At 55.5% G+C, this 17769-nt stretch overlaps 2 protein-coding genes across 2 annotated transcripts; one reads left to right on the top strand and one right to left on the bottom strand.

The window, feature by feature from the left end:
• The first annotated feature begins 3866 nt into the window (after positions 1 to 3866).
• Positions 3867 to 8745, top strand: DUOXA2 (dual oxidase maturation factor 2). The gene is made up of 6 exons (XM_056499475.1): positions 3867 to 4013; positions 4118 to 4175; positions 6255 to 6389; positions 6561 to 6774; positions 7920 to 8134; positions 8492 to 8745. Exons 1-6 carry the CDS (start codon positions 3867 to 3869, stop codon positions 8680 to 8682), a joined length of 960 nt encoding a protein of 319 aa, XP_056355450.1. The 3' UTR covers positions 8683 to 8745.
• A 2899-nt stretch (positions 8746 to 11644) lies between these two features.
• LOC130257190 (dual oxidase maturation factor 1-like) lies at positions 11645 to 16348 on the bottom strand. The gene is made up of 6 exons (XM_056499474.1): positions 16202 to 16348; positions 15398 to 15455; positions 14735 to 14869; positions 14350 to 14563; positions 12451 to 12665; positions 11645 to 11922 (listed from the first exon to the last, which is right to left on the bottom strand). The coding sequence occupies exons 1-6, from the start codon at positions 16346 to 16348 to the stop codon at positions 11714 to 11716; spliced, it is 978 nt and encodes a 325-aa protein (XP_056355449.1). The 3' UTR covers positions 11645 to 11713.
• Between the last annotated feature and the right edge of the window lie 1421 nt (positions 16349 to 17769).

The raw sequence follows: 17769 nt of genomic DNA, 5'->3' as shown, positions 1-17769 counted from the left end.
CTTGTGAGCCACTGCTGATTTCTGTCCCCTCCCAGTGCTGCTGGGACACACCTGGGGGCTGCCACCTTCCCCCACACACCAGTCTGGGATTTCAGAACAGGCTCCATGCCCCAGCCTTAGATCCTGGAGTGTCCCAGATGTGTGCACGCTCCGGGGGCAATCTGCACACAGGGATGAGTGGTGTCTCCATCTTCCCCCAGGGCTGGATGCCCCGATGTCCCAGAGCTCAGCAGGGACTGTCCCCTGGAGGAGCTGAGGCTCTGCGCTGTCCCCAGGCAGGGACACGCTCTGTCCGTGCGGGCTGCACCGCGCTCTGCAGGCGAGGACCAGCACGGCCCCGGCTCCGCACATCACCCAGCCCTGCAGCCCTCGGGATGTGGATACAGCCCGGGCACGGCCCCTTCCCAGCGTGTGCCCACAGCGGGAGAAGGAGCAGCAGCGCCAGCCCCGTCCCCTCCAGCAGTGACAGCAGAGCCCCGCAGTGACACCGGCACGGCCCGGCCACCAGCAGTGACAGCAGAGCCCCGCAGTGACACCGGCACGGCCCGGCCACCAGCAGTGACAGCAGAGCCCCGCAGTGACACCGGCACGGCCCGGCCACCGCGTCCCACGCGAGTGGGAACACGAGCGATCCCGATCCCGCCGACCCTCCCCAGCCACGCAGGCAGAACACGCGTGGTCCCGGTCCCTCAGACATCCTTCCGAGCGCAGAGCCTCAGACACACCCACAGCGGGGAACGAGTGTCCCCGACCCCTCACATGGGGAACGCGAGTGTCCCCGACCCTTGACACGGGGAAATAGAGTGTCCCCGACCCTTCAGCTCCCTCTCCCCCGTCCCCCTACAAGCAAAGACGCGCATTCCCGGACGGTTTATCTCCCTGGAGTGCCCACGATCCATTCGATGCCCCACGGAGAGGCTACCCGCGTGTCCCGCTCGCCCTCCCGGGCAGTGCCCCGTGTCCCCGTGTCCCCCAGGTGTGACACCGGCGCTCTCACCTGCGCTGCGGTGCGGGCAGTGCGGCGGGCGGGCGGTGCGCGCCTTAATACGGGAGCGCAGGGCGGCCCCGCTATAAGAGCGCCGGGGACGGAGCCGCCCCAGCCGCCTGCAGCAGCACGGCACAGCTCGGCACAGCTCGGCACAGCTCGGCACAGCACGGCACAGCTCGGCACAGCTCGGCACAGCACGGCACAGCTCGGCACAGCACGGCACAGCACGGCACAGCTCGGCACAGCTCGGCACAGCTCGGCACAGCACGGCACAGCTCGGCACAGCTCGGCACAGCTCGGCACAGCTCGGCACAGCACGGCACAGCTCGGCACAGCTCAGCACAGCTCGGCACAGCACGGCACAGCTCAGCACGGCTCGGCACGGCTCGGCACAGCTCGGCACAGCTCGGCACAGCTCGGCACGGCTCAGCACAGCTCAGCACAGCACGGCACAGCTCGGCACAGCTCGGCACAGCAGCAGCAGGAGGTAGGTGCTGCCCCGACCCCTCTCTTTGCCACCAGCCCGCCGCTCTCCGGGGTCCCCACTCGCACTGATGCTTCCCATCTACTTTCTACTCTTCCACCCTGTTGCCCTCTCACTCCTCTTTCCCTGCCTGGGAATTGCAGTTCTGATGATTCAGTTTCCATGGGACAGGATTTTTATTTTTATTTTTTTCCTTTGGAAAGTACCAGCTAGGATTGCTGCTGGCTCTGCCACCTGGAGTTTTTGGCTGAGCACTTGCAAAAAATTATTTTACCTTGTTTCATTCTGGAGCAGGAAAACGGAGATTCTGTAATGAGAAACTTCTGGGGTTTGGGCAAACTTTCTGCTTCCTTTGCCTTTCTCTCCTCCAAGTCCAGAATATTTTAAAATATGAGATTATATTATCTATTTCTGCTGAACTGCTGGTTGCACCTTGAAGGTGTTTCCAGTTTTTTCCTCCTCCATACACTGTGACAGAAGAAACCACAGGGGCTCTAAGGTCACAGCAGCGCTTGAGTGTGGAGGATGTTTTCCAAGCTGCAACAAGTTCAGTTTCTCCTGCTGTGAGCTGTAGGCATCGCTTTTCCACTTGAAAGCTGCAAAAATGCCAAAGAGCTGCAAAAATGCCTTAGGGCAATCAAGGGAGAAAGGTGGGCAGGCAGCAAAAGAGGTGTTTCCCTGAAGTTCTCTATAAAACAAGTCCCAGCATATGGAAATGCAAGCACCCATTCGTGTTGGTTGAAAGTTAAATTTAACAAGACAGCATTCTTCATGTTGTGTTCTGGTTTTTTAATTTTTTAAACTCTGAGGAGTTGTGTTTTGGTGAATATGGACTTGGAAATCTTTTCTGCTTCGTTGTGTCTCATAGGAAATTTGGGCAAAGATATCAGGAAACGAGTGGAACCCAGGCCACTATGATTTAATCTGTCCTAAGTTAAACTACTCATTTATTTCTTTCCTTGCAGCAACTCTGACTGTTTTGTGGGTGCTTTTGCTGGACTTCAGAAGTGTTGGGAATCAGCTACAGCTCCTGCTTGCCAGGTAATCACAGCATTTGAAGGCTGCCTTTCTCCAGGCTTGGCTTTCCAAGGAAATACCCCAAAGCTTTACAGCAAAATAGCCCCAAACGTTTGTAAGAGCCCAGCACAGCTCTGTTAGTTTGTAGCAGCCAAGCTAAATTCAGGTCCAGAGCCCTTGTAAAATCCCAGTCTCCATTCCACTCTTTGTTGTTATTATCTGGGTTACTGGACAGAAAATTATTCTCAAATCAAATATTGCTTTATGCATTGAAAAGCAGTTCAGCTGCCCAAGCAAACTGTTTTATGATAGTTATTGTGATTCCCACTCACCTCTAGGGGTTTGGGACCAGTGTTTTGTGGCTGAATTGCTCTGGGTTGGATCTTACCTAAAAATATTATTAAAATAGTTTTTGGAAAATGAGAATAAAATCACCTCCTCCATACAGGAACAGAATAAAATGCTGTTTGGGCATGAGTCAGATCAGCTCTGGCATTCCCTGACCTTAGCAAACTTCCTGGGGCAGTTACATGCAGAGAGGCTATTAAATAATCAATAGACAAGAGGACTAAGCATATTATCAGTTTTGGTAGAAAAGATCTAACCCAGGCACTGGGAAAAGATGTGTAATTACTGGAGCTGGGGTGCCAGAGGAAGTTCAAAGTCATCTGTGGGGATGACACACCTTTTCATTTTATGTAATTCAGCTGCCTTTAGCTGTGAGATGTGCTCACGGAGTTCTGAATGTTCTTTGGACCCTCATCCTGGGACCAGGGGCTGCAGGACCAATCCTCCCTCTTCCTCCTTCACCAGACCAGCAGCTCCTGGGGAAAAGCTCCTTGGAGGAAATGAGCAGGAATGGGAGCAGTGGGCTTTGTTCCACTTGGCACTGCTGCTCCTTGGCTGGGGATAATTTTGCTATTGTGAAATCCACGTTTTCAGTGGTTCCTTGTAATTTTGGAGGAAAATGCTTCTGCAGTGGTCACTGGCTTGGGCACTTCCCCTAAGGGTTCACCCCAAGGTGGAAAGAGCCTGCTGGAGGGAAAGGCCTGGCCCTGTCCTTCTCTGGTTCCTTCTCTGGGGCTGCTCCTCTCCCTGCAGCAGAGCAGGGGCTGGTGGTTCCTCGGGCTGCTGGAGCCCTGCCCAGGCACCTCCATCTCCTCCACTGAGGGATTTTGGGGTGTGTTCTCTGCTGGGGAGTGTTCTACCTGCCTGCCTGCTTCCAGCATCACATTTCCTTGTCCCCCTGGGGAGCTTTTGGGTGAACCTCCCTCCGCTGGTTATTCCAGAACAGAACCACAGGCTGAGGTGTCCCAGCAGGGCGGTGCAGGGTCCTGCTGTCACCACCTCTCTCCCACAGGCTCCTGGAGCTGCAGGATGACTCTCTTCGACGGTGTCTACCCCTTCTACCCACAGCAGAGGAAGGCTGCTGTGTTTGACATCAGCACCATCATAGTCATGGTGGTTTTCCTGACGCTGGCTTGCAGCTTCCTGCTCATCACCCCGGGCATCCGTGGGCGGGCGGTGAGTGACCCTGGGATGGGCAGGACCCTCCCCGGTGGTTTAGGGGGAGGCAGGGCAGAGCCAGGGCTGCTCCTCCCTGCCTGATGCCCCCTCTCTCCCTGCAGAGGCTGTACTGGACTCTCCGTGTTCTCCTCAGCCTCTTCGTGGGAATGGTGATTGTCTGTAAGTGCTGGGCAGCCCTCGGGGGTGGCTCCGAGGGCAGGGTTAACCCTGGGCCAGGGAAATGTGCCTGGGGGTCACAACCACAGCTGCTTGTGGGGCTTTCCTTCCCCTTGCTCTGCAGAGCAGTCACACAGCTTCCCAAAACTGCTTTCCCTTCCCTGGTGCAGGGGCTGAGGCACTTGGAGGTGCCTGTGGTTACTTCTGGCAGTTTTGCTGATGTGACCCAGCCCCAGCTCCATCAGGCTGCACAGCCAGCTGTGTGTGTGACCCAACACAGGCAGGATGCAGGAGCAGCCACAAAAGCATGGATGAAATGCAAAGAGCAGGTTTATTTCCATGACCTCACCCTCCAGGGGATCCCCAAAGCAGCACTGGGTAGAGACAAGGAGGGGACAGCACCCCAGTGCTCAGTCTGTGATCACCAAATTTGCTGTTTTCACCTGTGTTTCAGGGATTTGTGCAGGTCTAGTTCACTGTATTCTGATTTTTCCTGTAACAGGGCTGGATCTCAAGCTTGTTCAATAGGTGCTTCTGAGCTATCTAAACACAGGTGTTCCACTTCTCCAACACACAAGGCTAGACAGTGCTTACTGTTACCAGTGGGTTTTTCTGCACCCCACCTACACCAGTTGGGTGTGTTTACAATCCTCCTCACCAGTTTTCCATTATTTTCCCCACTGTGTGAGCCCTCTGGTGCTGCCTGGGGCTGTAGCCAGGCACGTTTGGAGACTGTGAGGAGCCTTGCAGTGATGTGGGGGGAGCAGGTTGGAATAAAACACAGGCAAGGCAGAGATTGCAGTGGGGTGAAGACCTCCCAAGGAGCAAGGTCAGAGGAGATGAAGGAGAGGATTCAATCTAGTAAAAACCAGGAAATCTCCTGTAATAACTGATGGTGGAAGCCAGGAGTGGGATTTCCAACTCAGACAGGATGGGTAAGGAAAGTTGTACTGAGGGGATGGAAGATGGCAGGTGGCAAGAGAAACCCATCCTGCTGTGAAGGAGAGGATGGATTACAGGACTGCTCAGAGAGGGATGAGGAAGGAGAGGGGTAAAGATAACCTCAAAGATTCAGCTCTGATTTGACCAGGCACTAGGAGCAGGTAGCCAGACTGGGACTAGTTCCAGGACACATGGACCATCCCAGAGTGTGATTGCCACCCTGGGGATGTCCAGCTTCTGGGAGATGCCACCAGAGCCAGTGAGAGCCAGGCTGGAGGTGGCAGAGGGGTGCAGCCCAGCAGAGCCTCCAGCCCTGCTCTGTGACACAGCTCCGCTTGCACATGGGAAGAACAAATTGTTCTGAAGCCAGAACAGAGTTTCTGTCTGGCAGCAGCAGGCCACACTCACCCCTGCAGCCAAAAAACATTCCTCTGGAGCTCCCACTGCAACAGTGCACTCACAAGTTGACTCAGCAGCTGAACATTTTCTCAGGAAGGTTTTGTTCAGCCTGACATTCAAATCGACTTTCCCTGCTGGAAAACGAAGCCCACTGCAAACTGGAGGTGCTTCAGAAAAGGATACCTTGTTCCGAAAAGCATTTACCGGAAAAGCTCCCAATTTTTCATTTTTTCCCAGCTGGAATGACTGCCCAATGATGACACTCCCCACCCCTCTCCACCTCCTCCTTTTGACATTGGCTTTTGCTGTTCACTAACAGTGCAATATAGGGAGCTGAATGTGTGAAATGAGACTCACCCCTGCTCCTGTGGCTGGCAAACCAGCTCATCTCTGAGCCCTGTCCCTGGGTGGCGTGGTTCTTGCCATGGTGGAGAGCTTGAGGGATGTTCTGGAGAGGATGTTCCAAGGAGAAATCAGGTCATGATGTCCATCTCTGGGGATCTGAGCTCCCCTGCTCCCAGACCCAGGGAGCTGATGCTTAGCAAGGGGAGGACCTGAGTTCTGCAGGGTGTGGGAGCTGGTTGGGGCATGTCCTGGTGGCTGAGTCAGCGTTCCTGCCCTCCTAGCACTCCCATCCAGCACCATGGTGGGAATGCTGCCACTCACTCATGATTCTCCCCTTGAGCGCAGCAAAGCCTGAGACCAGAGCTGCTTTAACCCCAGCTTTATTTTTCCTGGCAGTGGTGCAGTTCACAGGGGACTGGGAGACTGGCTGGGTGCAGGCAAACACCTCCTACAAGTCCTTCAGCCCCGTGCAGGTGACCGTGGACGTCGGGCTGCACATCGGCCTGGCAGGGGTGAACGTCACGCTCAGGGGTGAGTCTGAGTCTCCAGCTGCAGCCCTGGAGCCCCAGGGCCCCACGGGCTCCACAGCTGCTCTGCAGGGCCCCTGCTCGGTGTGTCCCTGCTGGGAGCTGCCCTGGCCACGCTCCTGGCTGGCACTGCCCAGCTGCTGGCACAGCAGGAGCTCGGCTGTCCCTCCTGCAGGAAACCCAGTGACCCAGATCAACGAGACCATCAACTACAACGAGCACTTTCCCTGGAGCTTTGGGGCGGATTATGAGCACAGCTACAGGCAGGGGCTGCAGAAGGGGCTGCCCAGCCCCATCCTGTACGTGGCAGAGAAGTTCAGCAGGCAGAGCCCGTGTGCCGTGCACAGGCAGTACCGCATCGCCGGCCACTACGCCTCAGCCCTGCTCTGGTGAGCCCCAGCCCTGCTCAACCTCCTGTCCTCCTGAGCCCCCCAGCCCTGCTGAGCCCCCCCAGCCCTGCTGCAGGTATGGGAGATGCAGGGCTGTCAACAGCTTGGCTGCCTTTCCCCAAAGCTTTTGGGATGGGTGGGATTGCATGCTGCCAGCAGGGAAGCTGTGTGCATGGAGGGGTCCCTGCAAGGCACTGTAAACACTTTAGAACAATCAGAGAAGAAGTTGTGGTTCTCTCTGCTGGACAAATCCACAGGGCTGGGCACAAGAGAGAAGGAAGTGGTGCAGGTCTTTGCTGTCATGTGGTGATGATGGCAGAAGTCCATCCCCACTGTCCTTGGTGGCCCAGAGAGGCCCATAGGCAAGTGAGGAACTCCCCCAACCCCACCTGTGAATGGATTTTGTGTCTCAGATTGGGATCAGGTGAGGAACAGATGCTGCTGTTATTGTGGAGTTGATCCTGACTCTTTGACAAGGTCAGAGAGGTGTCACTGCCTGCTTGGGCTAGGGGAGAGCTGGTCCTCAGCTGGCAGGAGATGGTCCCTTCCACCACGTGTTGGCCATCAAAACCATTGCAGTGCTGCTCTCCCTGCTTGGTGTTTGACAGCAGGGACACAGAAACTAGGGAAGAAGCCTGGCAATGCCATGGAACAAGGGCTCCTGGTCCATAGCTGAGGCTTCCTCTAGCCCAGCTCCTCAGCAAGAATGACCTTTGCCTGCTCCTGCATTTATCTCAGTTGTGGGTGCTACTCTCAGAGTCCCCTAACAGTGCAACTTAGGGAGCTGAATGTGTGAAATGAGACTCACCCCTGCTCCTGTGGCTCATCTCTGAGCCCTGTCCCTGGGTGGTTCTTGCCGTGGTTACCTGCCCCTTATGAGGGATGGCAGCTAACTGGGATGGTCCAGAGACACTGAGAGGGCTGCCACAGCCTCCTTGAGCTGGTGCTGTGTGTGGGCTGAACAACAGGAGGAGGAAATCTGTGTCTTGCACATGTGCTTGCTCAGCATGGGGATTAGGGGTGACTCCTGCCTGCCCACAGAGCTTCTCCCCCTTGCACAGTGCACTTGGAGCCAGACTCCTCCTCCCACACAGAGCATCCTAATCCGTGCCACTCGCAGAACTCATCTCTCCTCTTGTCTCCAGGGTAGCCTTTTGCACGTGGGTCATTTCCAACGTTCTGTTCTCCCTGCCTGTGCTGGTTTATGGAGGATACATGTTCCTGCTCACGGGCGCCTTCGCCGTCTTCTCGCTGCTCTCCTTCTCCACCGTGAGGAACTCCCCCATGTGCCTGATCCAGATTGGCACCAGCACCCTGCACGTGGCCTATGGGGGATCCTTCTGGCTCGTGCTGGCCATTGGTAAGAGCATCAGGGCTCCCCAGGTCACAGCACTGTGTCCCTCTGTGTGCACAGCAGCCCCAGCGCTTCCTTCTCGCGTGGGAAGTGCAGCTCCTCAGAGCCCCAGGAAAAGCAGGTCCTGGCAGAGATGTGGAGAGGGACAGGAAAAGGGGAAACATCATCCTCATCTCCGGGGCAATAGAGGCATTTACAGTTCCTGAGGTGCAAAGACATTTCCTGGGTTTCCAGACTTCTGGCTGGGTTTTAAGGATGCTCAGAACAGCTCACCTTCCATAACCAGAACAATTCTAGGAGAGCAGTGGGGTGGGAACACTGCTGGAGTGACAGGAGCCCAGCTGAGAGCATGTTTGCTTCCAGGCCTGCTCTGCTTTGTGGTTGGAATCACCATCGTGGCAATGCACCACCTCAACTTGGACCTGCTGAAAACTTTCTTTGATCTCCGTGAGGACAAAGCAGAGGAGCACCAGGAGGAGCCTGGGGTGTTCATCAACCCTTATTTCATGGACAAGGGCCTGTCTCCTCAGCCCTCTGCAATCCACAGCATCTAGAACAGAGTCCTCACTCTACCCCTGAGGATGGACCAAAGGGGCAGAACAAATTCCTCTTGATGTCCCCAGAGATGCATTTCCCCATCCAGCTGCCTTTGAAGTCCCCATTGGGACAGGTCCTTGCTGGGAAGTACTTTCACAGACTGTGTCCCCCTGACAGTGCCCTGTGGAAGGGCAGGCTGTGCTGGCAGGCTCCCATCAGGGACCTGAGCTGCACTCACCTGGTCATTTTCGTGGATTTTTTTGTCATTTTCTGATGATTTTGAGTCATTTTCAGTGGATTTTTTGTCATTTTCTGACAATATTAGCTCATTTTGGGTGCATTTTTGGTGGGGATCCCTGTCCCAGTAGGAATGCCCCTCCTGCTCCATGCTCTGGCCCCTGGTGCAGTGCAGGGATTCTCCAAGGGTCTGTTCCTGCTGAAACTGAGAAACAGCTCATGGGTAACATTTCTCCCTGCTCATTTCTTTCCCAGCCATGACATTTTGTGGTTTAGGTGTAGCCAGGGAAGCCAGGCATGGATCCAGCTTCTGGAGGCTTGATGCTGCAGAGGCTGGAATAAAAACCCTGCTCCACACTGAGTAAATATCCCATGGAGTTTGCTGTGGGGGATGTGGTGATGTGATACTTTTCACCTTCCAATTTGGCCTTTATTAGACAAAACTGGTAGCCTAGTGTGAGCCAAAAAGATGCCAGAGGAAAGGGAGTGAAGAATGAAGTTATCCCTGTCCAGCTGGGCAGCAGGGGAGGGAGGGAGGGTAAATCTGTCCCTCTGCCTCAGCCAGGTGAGACCCCACCTGCAGAGCCTCACCTGGTGAGGCCCCAGAGAGAGCTGGGGGTGCTCCCCTGGAGGAGAGAAGGGTGCAGGGAAACCTTACAGCCCTGCCAGAGAATAAAGGGGCTCCAGGAGAGCTGGAGAGGGACCTGGGACAAGGGCCCAGAAAGAGGAGGAATAAATTCTGGCTGCCAGAGGACAGGGTTAGATGGGATTTTGGGAAAGAATTCACCCCTGTGAGAGTGGTGAGTCCCTGGCACAGGGTGCCCAGAGCTGTGGCCCCATCCCTGGATGTTCCAGGACAGGCTGGATGGGGCTTGGAGCACCCTGGAACAGTGAAGGTGTCCCTGCTCATGGTGGGGGGTGGAACAAGATGAACCTTCAGGTCCCTTCCAACCCAAACTGTTCTGGGATTCTATAACTGAACGCTGGAAATCTTCATTCCAATTAATTGTAAAGTGCATAATTTCAATGTTTTGACTTTTCTCTCTGAGATCCTTGCTGGTAAGTTATTTATTTCTGTCAGATAATACTTGTGTGTCACTAACGTGGTTTGTTCTGTGCAGGAATTATTTTTAACAAAAGTTTACTGAAATCCCTCTCCTCTGAAACACTGTGGACATTTAGGGGGCTGGTTTCTTAAGAAGGGGCCATCTGAAGGTCACCTCTGGCAATCCTCCAGCAGCAGCATCCCTTCCCAAATGTCTCATGGCAGGTTTAAAGGTCACCCACTAAGAAACCATTGTCATGAGGAGCTGTGAGAATGCAGGAGAGCCTCAAAAAGAATTTAACTAGCTGAGTGCTGGGATTTTAACTAGCTGTAAGGTTAAACCAGCAAAACTCCATTAGGAAACCAGAATCAGTGGAACAGGAACTGTGAGCAGCCCAGGGAGCACAGCCCAGGGCTCTGCAAGGACCATGGCACCTGGCAGGCAGCCCCTGCCTCTCCCCAGGCAGGGACACACAGGAAGGGCTCACGATGCCTGAGTTTCAATTGACTGAACCAGAGGGGCTTGTTGCACCTTGGATCTAGCCCACCTGTGTGCTGCAGCATCTCCTGATGGTGTCACTGGGCTGGCTGAGCTCTCCCAAGCCCAAGGAGCTCAGCTCCAAGCCCTGCTGGGTGCTCTAGGCTCTCACTGGGGGCTCTTCCCACCCACTGGGATGGGAGAGGATGGCTGAGCTCCTCCTGCCCGTGGTGGTTCTTCTGCAAACCCCTCTGCAGGGCTGGAGGGAGCTGCCATCCAACCTCCCACACACTCAGGGGCTCACCAGGAGCTAAAGTTCTCCCCTATTGCCCCTGCTCGTTTGCTGGGGATATTCCCACACCCTGTTCAGGGTGCACTGCCTTGACCCATGGCCTGCACTGGCTGACAGGTCAGGTGCCCCATCCAGGACCACAAAGGGCTCTGCCTTTTCTCTATCCCTCCCCTGTGGCTGCCTCATCACAGCAACAGTCCTCAGAGGAACACCTCTATCCACAGGCAGGGGAAAGGGCAAGTCAAACTTATTTTATTGAGATAGAGAGGAAAATAAGTGAGCACGAGGCAGAGAGAGGTTGTGAAATCCTCAGAGGGGTGAAGGGGTGCAGAGTGTGCACCCCTGTGTGTGTGGGCAGGTCAGGCTGGCTGCCAGCAGCCAGGAGTGGAGCTGCCTTGGGAATGTCAGAGTCTCTGCTGTGAGCAGTGCCACAGCTGAGCAGGAGGGAGCCCAGACTGCAGGGCTGCTCACCTCTCTGGGTACAGCTGATCTCCAGGCCCTGCTGCACCTCCTGCTCTGCTCCCTCCAGCATCCCACTGAATCACATTCCTCTTTGCCATCCTGCTCTTCTCCTCAAGCCAGGAGTGTGGGGTGCAGGGCACCCTGGGGAGCACAGCTCCATCTGCATTCCTGATGCTGATGGGAAGGGCATCCAAGGGCAGGGGGCCTTTCTGGGGGTCCTCAGAGGGAGGGGCTGTTGTGGCTCTGCTCCTTTGGTTCACATCTGTGAGTCTGCAGTTACTTCCTTTCTGATTTAATCTCTGTATCCTGGGGAGGACTCAGGGTTCATTGGGATGGACCAAGAGGAAGGGCAATAAAACAGAAAAAAAGGAAAAAAAAAAAAAAAAAAAAAAAAAAAAAAAAAAAAAAAAGTAAACTGTTGTATTTGAGACAGTCATTCAGATCTGGATACTCTCACCACTTGGTTCTTCTCCTGTCTCTTCCCACCTGGGCTCCTGATAGATTTGGTGAGCCCAGGAGCAGCATCTCCTCCCCTCAGGGCTGGGTGCCTGTCCCAGGGCAGAGCTCTCCCAGGGGCACCATGAGCCCCCCCTGTGCAGAGCAGCTGGGCTCAGCTGGCAGCCAGGACTTGTCCCACGCCTCCTCTTTGCTGCTGCTGTCCAGGCCAAAGATGATCTTCAGCCTCTCTGGCTGCAGGGAGTTGAGGATGATGATGGCCAGCCCCAGGAGCAGGCACAGCAGCCCTGCAGGGCACAGACACACAGAGACACACTGCAGGATGCTGCTGGCCCAGCCCCACCCAGCAGCTCAGGCAAAGGGGCTGAGTTCTCCTTCCCCATCTGGATTCCAGCACCACTTTGGGCTCCCAGTACCAAAGAGAGGTTGATGAGCTGGGGTGGAGAGTCAGGGCTGGAGCAGCTGGGCTTGCTCAGCCTGAAAAAGAGGAGCATCCAGGGGGAATCACTGGGAAAGGGCTGGTCTCCCTGGAGGTGATGCTGTAACATGGAAAATTCTGATTTGATCAAAGGAAACTATTGCTGCTGGGAAGTGGAGCAGGTCCTGAAAGGCAGGGGGAATCTCTATCCAGCAGGTGACTTCAAACATTCAAATCTCTTCACTGCTCATCTCTTTTTCTCCCCAACCTTGCTAATTCTGATCTAAAATCTTCTAACCTAAAGCTATCATCTTCTGTGGCCAGCCATGGATAAAGAAGGGGCATCATCTGTGTAGGGATGGAGAAGGAAAGCCCCAGAAGCAAGCTGAGCACTCACCTGTCACTAATGTCAGCCAGAAGGATTCACCATAGCCTGTTTCCAGGGAAGCTGAGCCAAACTGGATGGGGCACTCCAGGGTGCTCCTCATGGTGGAGAAGAAGAGCAGTGAGAAGAGGATCAGAGTGGCAGTGAGCAGCAGCATGTGGCCACCATAGAGCAGGATGGACATGGAGAAGAGCAGGATGGAAAGGAGCCACGTGCAGAAGGCCAGCCTGCAAAAGAACCACAAAACTGAGCAGAAAACACCAGGCTTGGAGTATCTGTTGAGGGTCTGCTCTCCATATCCCAGTGGAGGGATAAAGCCTGGGCAGCCTCACACAGCTGGACAGCCTGATCTAAACAATCAAAAACTGTGCAATGACATGAGTGGAGCTGTGGGACAGATTCCACAGGAGTAGGGAGGGATCTCCACACCTGGGAACGTTCAGGACTGAATTTCCTGAAGCCCCCAAGCACCTTGGCATGGCTTTGGCATCAGCCCTGCTCTGGCTGTGGGACTGGAGCAGAAATCTCTGGAGGCTCCTGTGAGAGGCTGAAATATCAATGTTCAGTAGCTCAAACATTTGGGCATTTGCAGAGGCAGCAGGTGCTTTGCTGGGTTGCCCCTGCCAGGTTTTGGGTGCATGGTGGCAAACCTTGATGTGCCTGAGGACAGAAGCTCTGGGTCTGAGCCCAAGCAGTTCCCACAAGTCCAGAGGGACAATGGCATCAAGGGACACCTTTGTTTGGAGAGCTGCAACAGTGGCTATGCCCACACCTGATCCAGCACCTGGAGTGCACCCAGCTGCCAGCCCTACCCTGTGCTTGGGGCTTAGCTCCCTGGGGAGGTGAGCCTAACAGGTTTTTCTGATTATAAGAAAAAAAATCAAAAAAATTCATTTTCATGAACATTTCTGCCCTGAAATACAGGAATGTTTGGGTGGGGTTAATTATTTTTCCTGAAAATAAAAAAAGGAGATGGATACAGGGACCTGGAACCTACATCATGGTGGAATTGCAATGCTCTCTCTTCCCCTCAGTGCCTTTCCCACCCCTCTGAGACTCATGGGGCTGCTGGAACTCCACAGTCACAACACACACAAGGGATCTATTTCACACCAAGACATGAGCTCTGAGCATGCTCCTGATGGTCCCTCCTGCTCCCCTTGGGCAGCTCTGTGCCCACCTGGGTGTGCAAAAGAAGAATGGATCTTAACTGGGACTCTTTATCTTGGTCCTTGGGAGAGATCCCAAAGTGAGATGCCACAGCTGCATCTGTTCTCCCTTCAGTTAATTTTTGTCAGGCTGCAGTTTTGTATGTCGAGGCAGAGGATACATCAGAGGGGTCTGGGGACATGGATAGAAGATGCTCCAAGGGCTGGAGCCCCTCCGCTCTGGGGCCAGGCTGGCAGAGCTGGGGGTGCTCAGGGAGGAGGGAAGGCTCTGGGCAGACCTTGCAGCCCTTCCCAGTGCCTGGAGGGGCTCCAGGAGAGCTGGAGAGGGACAGGGTGAGGAGGAATAACTTCCCACTGCCAGAGGGCAGGGTTAAGTGGGATGCTGGGGAGGAATTGTTCCTGTGAGGGTGGTGGGGCCCTGGCACAGGCTGCCCGGAGAAGCTGCCACTGCCCCATCCCTGGAAGTGTCCAGGCCAGGTTGGACAGGGCTTGGAGCAACCTGGGATAGTGGAAGGTGTCCCTGCCCAGGGTGGGGGGTTAGAGCAACATAAGCTTTAATCACTCCACAATTCCACAGTTCCACAATTCTCTGAGTCTATGGCAGAGCTGGGAAGCACGAGCACCCCAGACTCTGCAGAGAGCCAAGGCTTGGCATGGCCATACAGCAACAAGGGTGGCTCCATGGAGCTCCCCCTGCTGCCCCTGGCTCTGCCCAGCTCCCAGTGCTGGGCCCTTCACTCACCCCAGGGCCAGGGACAGGTAGTGGCCGGCGATGCGGTACTGCCTGTGCACGGCACACGGGCTCTGCCTGCTCAACTTCTCTGCCACGTACAGGATGGGGCTGGGCAGCCCCTTCTGCAGCCCCTGCCTGTAGCTGTGCTCATAATCCGCCCCAAAGCTCCAGGGAAAGTGCTCGTTGTAGTTGATGGTCTCGTTGATCTGGGTCACTGGGTTTCCTGCAGGAGGGACAGCCGAGCTCCTGCTGTGCCAGCAGCTGGGCAGTGCCAGCCAGGAGCGTGGCCAGGGCAGCTCCCAGCAGGGACACACAGAGCAGGGGCCCTGCAGAGCAGCTGTGGAGCCCGTGGGGCCCTGGGGCTCCAGGGCTGCAGCTGGAGACTCAGACTCACCCCTGAGCGTGACGTTCACCCCTGCCAGGCCGATGTGCAGCCCGACGTCCACGGTCACCTGCACGGGGCTGAAGGACTTGTAGGAGGTGTTTGCCTGCACCCAGCCAGTCTCCCAGTCTCTGGTGAATTGTACAGCTGTGGAGAGTTCAGGGGTTGGTTACAGCCTGGCAGGAAGATGTGTGGTGCTGGAAGCACCAGGATGGTCACCACGGCCTGAGCATCACCTGCCTCATCCCAAGGTCAGACTGGACTGCTAGCCTAGGGGCAGGAGTCCTGTGTGTCGATATCAACCCCAGCCCATGACCCTGAAAGCCCCCTGGGTTGGTTTCTGCCCAGCCCCAGTGCAGATCCTGGGGGCAGTGGGGCTGATGTGTGGGCACTGTCTGGGCACTGCTTTCATCTAAGCCCTGCCCACTTGCCTGAATTCCCTGGAAGTTGGTGGCTTTTGGTGACTGCCATGGATTTAAACACCAGTTTTCAGACTGGAGGCAGATGGGTCCCTTCCTCCTGGAACCAGCTCCCAGGCACAAGACACGTGTCCATCTTCCCCATTAACTCATCCCACGGGCTGCACTTGGCCCTTGACTGATCTATTCACCATCCCCCACCTTTCCCCTCCCTTTTTGGGCATCCACGAGTTCCTCCCAGGCCCCCAGAACTCACTGAGGATCACTGCTCCCATGAAGAGTCCCAGCACCCAGCGCAGGAACCAGAAGAGTCGCTGTGAGGGGTGAGCAGAGCGAGGGAGAGCTGTCAGTCAGGTTTTGCCATGGGGACCAAGCACATAATTTAGAAACATGGTGAGGAATAGACCTGTCCCTCCCCTGGGGGTGACATGGGGCTCTGGTGGGGGGATTGAGACAGAGGAAGAAGATCAAAGGAACTCATTTGAGAAAGATGTGACATCCCTTTTCTTGAGAAGGAGGGTGGAGACATTCCCTCTAGCAGTCTTCAGCTGCAATTTCCACACTTAGCCAAACCTCTGTGTTTGGATGGTGACAGCTGGCCTCAGCTGTAGGAAAAAGGAGTGACCAGGCATTTGTGAGTGCCAGAAGCCCCTCAAGCAGCCCTGCTGCAAGACCAGGCACACAACAAGCACCTGGTGTGGCTCCCGGGGTCTGTTGGCCAGTGAGCAGTGCTGGGACATGCCTGGAACACACCTCCTGCTTTTATTGAGGGTTCTGGGAAGGTGGGGTGAGATCTCTGAGCCTCACCCTGCTGTTCCACTCTGGTGAAATCATCTAGGCTTGTTCACAGAGAAACCCAGCCAAGATCAGATCTAGCTTCCTCAGCAGTCTGGGGTGGTGGAGTTTGGTGAGTGCTCATGCTGGGCTGGGCTGAGCTCAGCCCATGGCTCTCTAGAGATCCCAGAGCTTGCCAGGTCTGTTATGGAGGCTGGGAAGGAGGAGGAATGTGGGATGCATAGGCAGGGAGCAAGGTCTGAGCTGCTCCTGCCCTTCCACTTACCCCCCTGCCCGGGATCCCCGGCAGGATGATGATGAAGGTGACCAGGATGCAGAGGAACACGGTGACAATGACAGCCTGGGTGGTGTCAAAGGGGAAGCAGGCATTGGATCCAGGGTAGAAGGGGTAGGAGCCATTCCACAGCGTCATCTTGCTGCCTGGAAGGACTCAAAATTGGCACCCAGAGAAGAGACAGTGGTGAGAAAATCATCTTGGCACATCCCCTCCAAGCAGCCCTCTCCACAGAACTGCCTCCTGCCAGCACTCTGCTTGTGCCTGGCACGTCCCACTGCCCGTGCACACGGAAATCCCACACGGGCCATGGCCTCAGGGATCTCCCTCGGGAACCCTTCACCTTCCCAGCCTACAGCCCACAGCAAAGATGGGCTGGAGCCACCAGGGATCTGCTGTGTCCCCAGAGAGGGACAGCAAGACATGCAAACAAACAGCCCCGGGTTGCTCACTCCTCTCCTCTGTTCTCCATCCCCAGACCTTCCCTGTGCTCCCTCCTGGTTCAGCCCTTTATCCAGCACCCTGAGCTCCACCGTGCTCCCCGCTGCGCTCGGGGTTAATCACTGCTGGAACACCGAGCCCTGCTGCGCCGCTCCCGGTAAACTCCTGTTAACTCCTCATCGTCCGGGGAAACAGGGATAACCCCAGGGCACTGAAAGCTGCAGCGGTGTGCCAGTCACTCAGGAGCCAGCTGGGGATAAACAAACACCCACAGCCCCTTCCCCACCCCGAGCCTACCTCCGCTGCAGCCGGGATGCTCCGGGACGAGCCGGGATGAGCCGGGATGAGCCGGGATGATCAGGGATGCGCTGGGATGCTCTGGGATGCTCCGGGATGAGCAGGGATGCCCCGGGAAGTTCTGGGATGCGCTGGGATGTTCCGGGATGATCCGGGATGAGCACGGATGCTCCGGGATGCCCCGGGAAGCGCTGGGATGCTCCGGGAAGAGCCGTGATCCTGCCTGCCCGCCTGCTCGCACTCCCTGCCAAGGCTGCGGGCGAGCAGCCAGCCGTGCAGTCACGGCGGTGTTCTCCCAGCGTTTCTGGCAGCGCCTGCCTCCAAAGGTGGTTGGATCATCCAGCCTGAGCCAAGCCGAGCCGCTCCTCACTCCTGCAGGGCAGCTCCGGGCTGGAGCCGTCCTGGGAAGGGTTTGAGAGGAATGTCGGGTTTGTCTTTACAAACGAGCTGTGGGTCTGCTGGTAGATAAAACAGCACTGAGAGAAAAAAGAAACAACAGGAAGGATTCCACTGATTGGTGAATGGGAATAGATATTTGCCTTTACAAACAAACTGTAGGTTTGCTGGTAGATGAAATTGGATATTGAAAGATGAAAGAAGCAATGGGGAAAAACTATGAATTCTATAAGGATTAAAAATTGAAATTGAGGGTTGTACATTAGAGAGGAATCTCAGGTGTCAGGTGTTTGGGCAGTCTGTGCCTCTCAAGTACCTCAGCCAGTGGGGAAAGAGAGAGGGAAATGCAGCCGGGAAATTGGGATAAAAAGGAAGCTGCGTCCTCCAGAAATTGGAGAGACCCCATGTCCTCTCCCTTTATTCAT

Source organism: Oenanthe melanoleuca, chromosome 10 (assembly GCF_029582105.1).
Source record: "Oenanthe melanoleuca isolate GR-GAL-2019-014 chromosome 10, OMel1.0, whole genome shotgun sequence".
Lineage (NCBI taxonomy): Eukaryota > Metazoa > Chordata > Aves > Passeriformes > Muscicapidae > Oenanthe > Oenanthe melanoleuca.
This window is presented reverse-complemented; position numbering and strand designations above follow the sequence as displayed.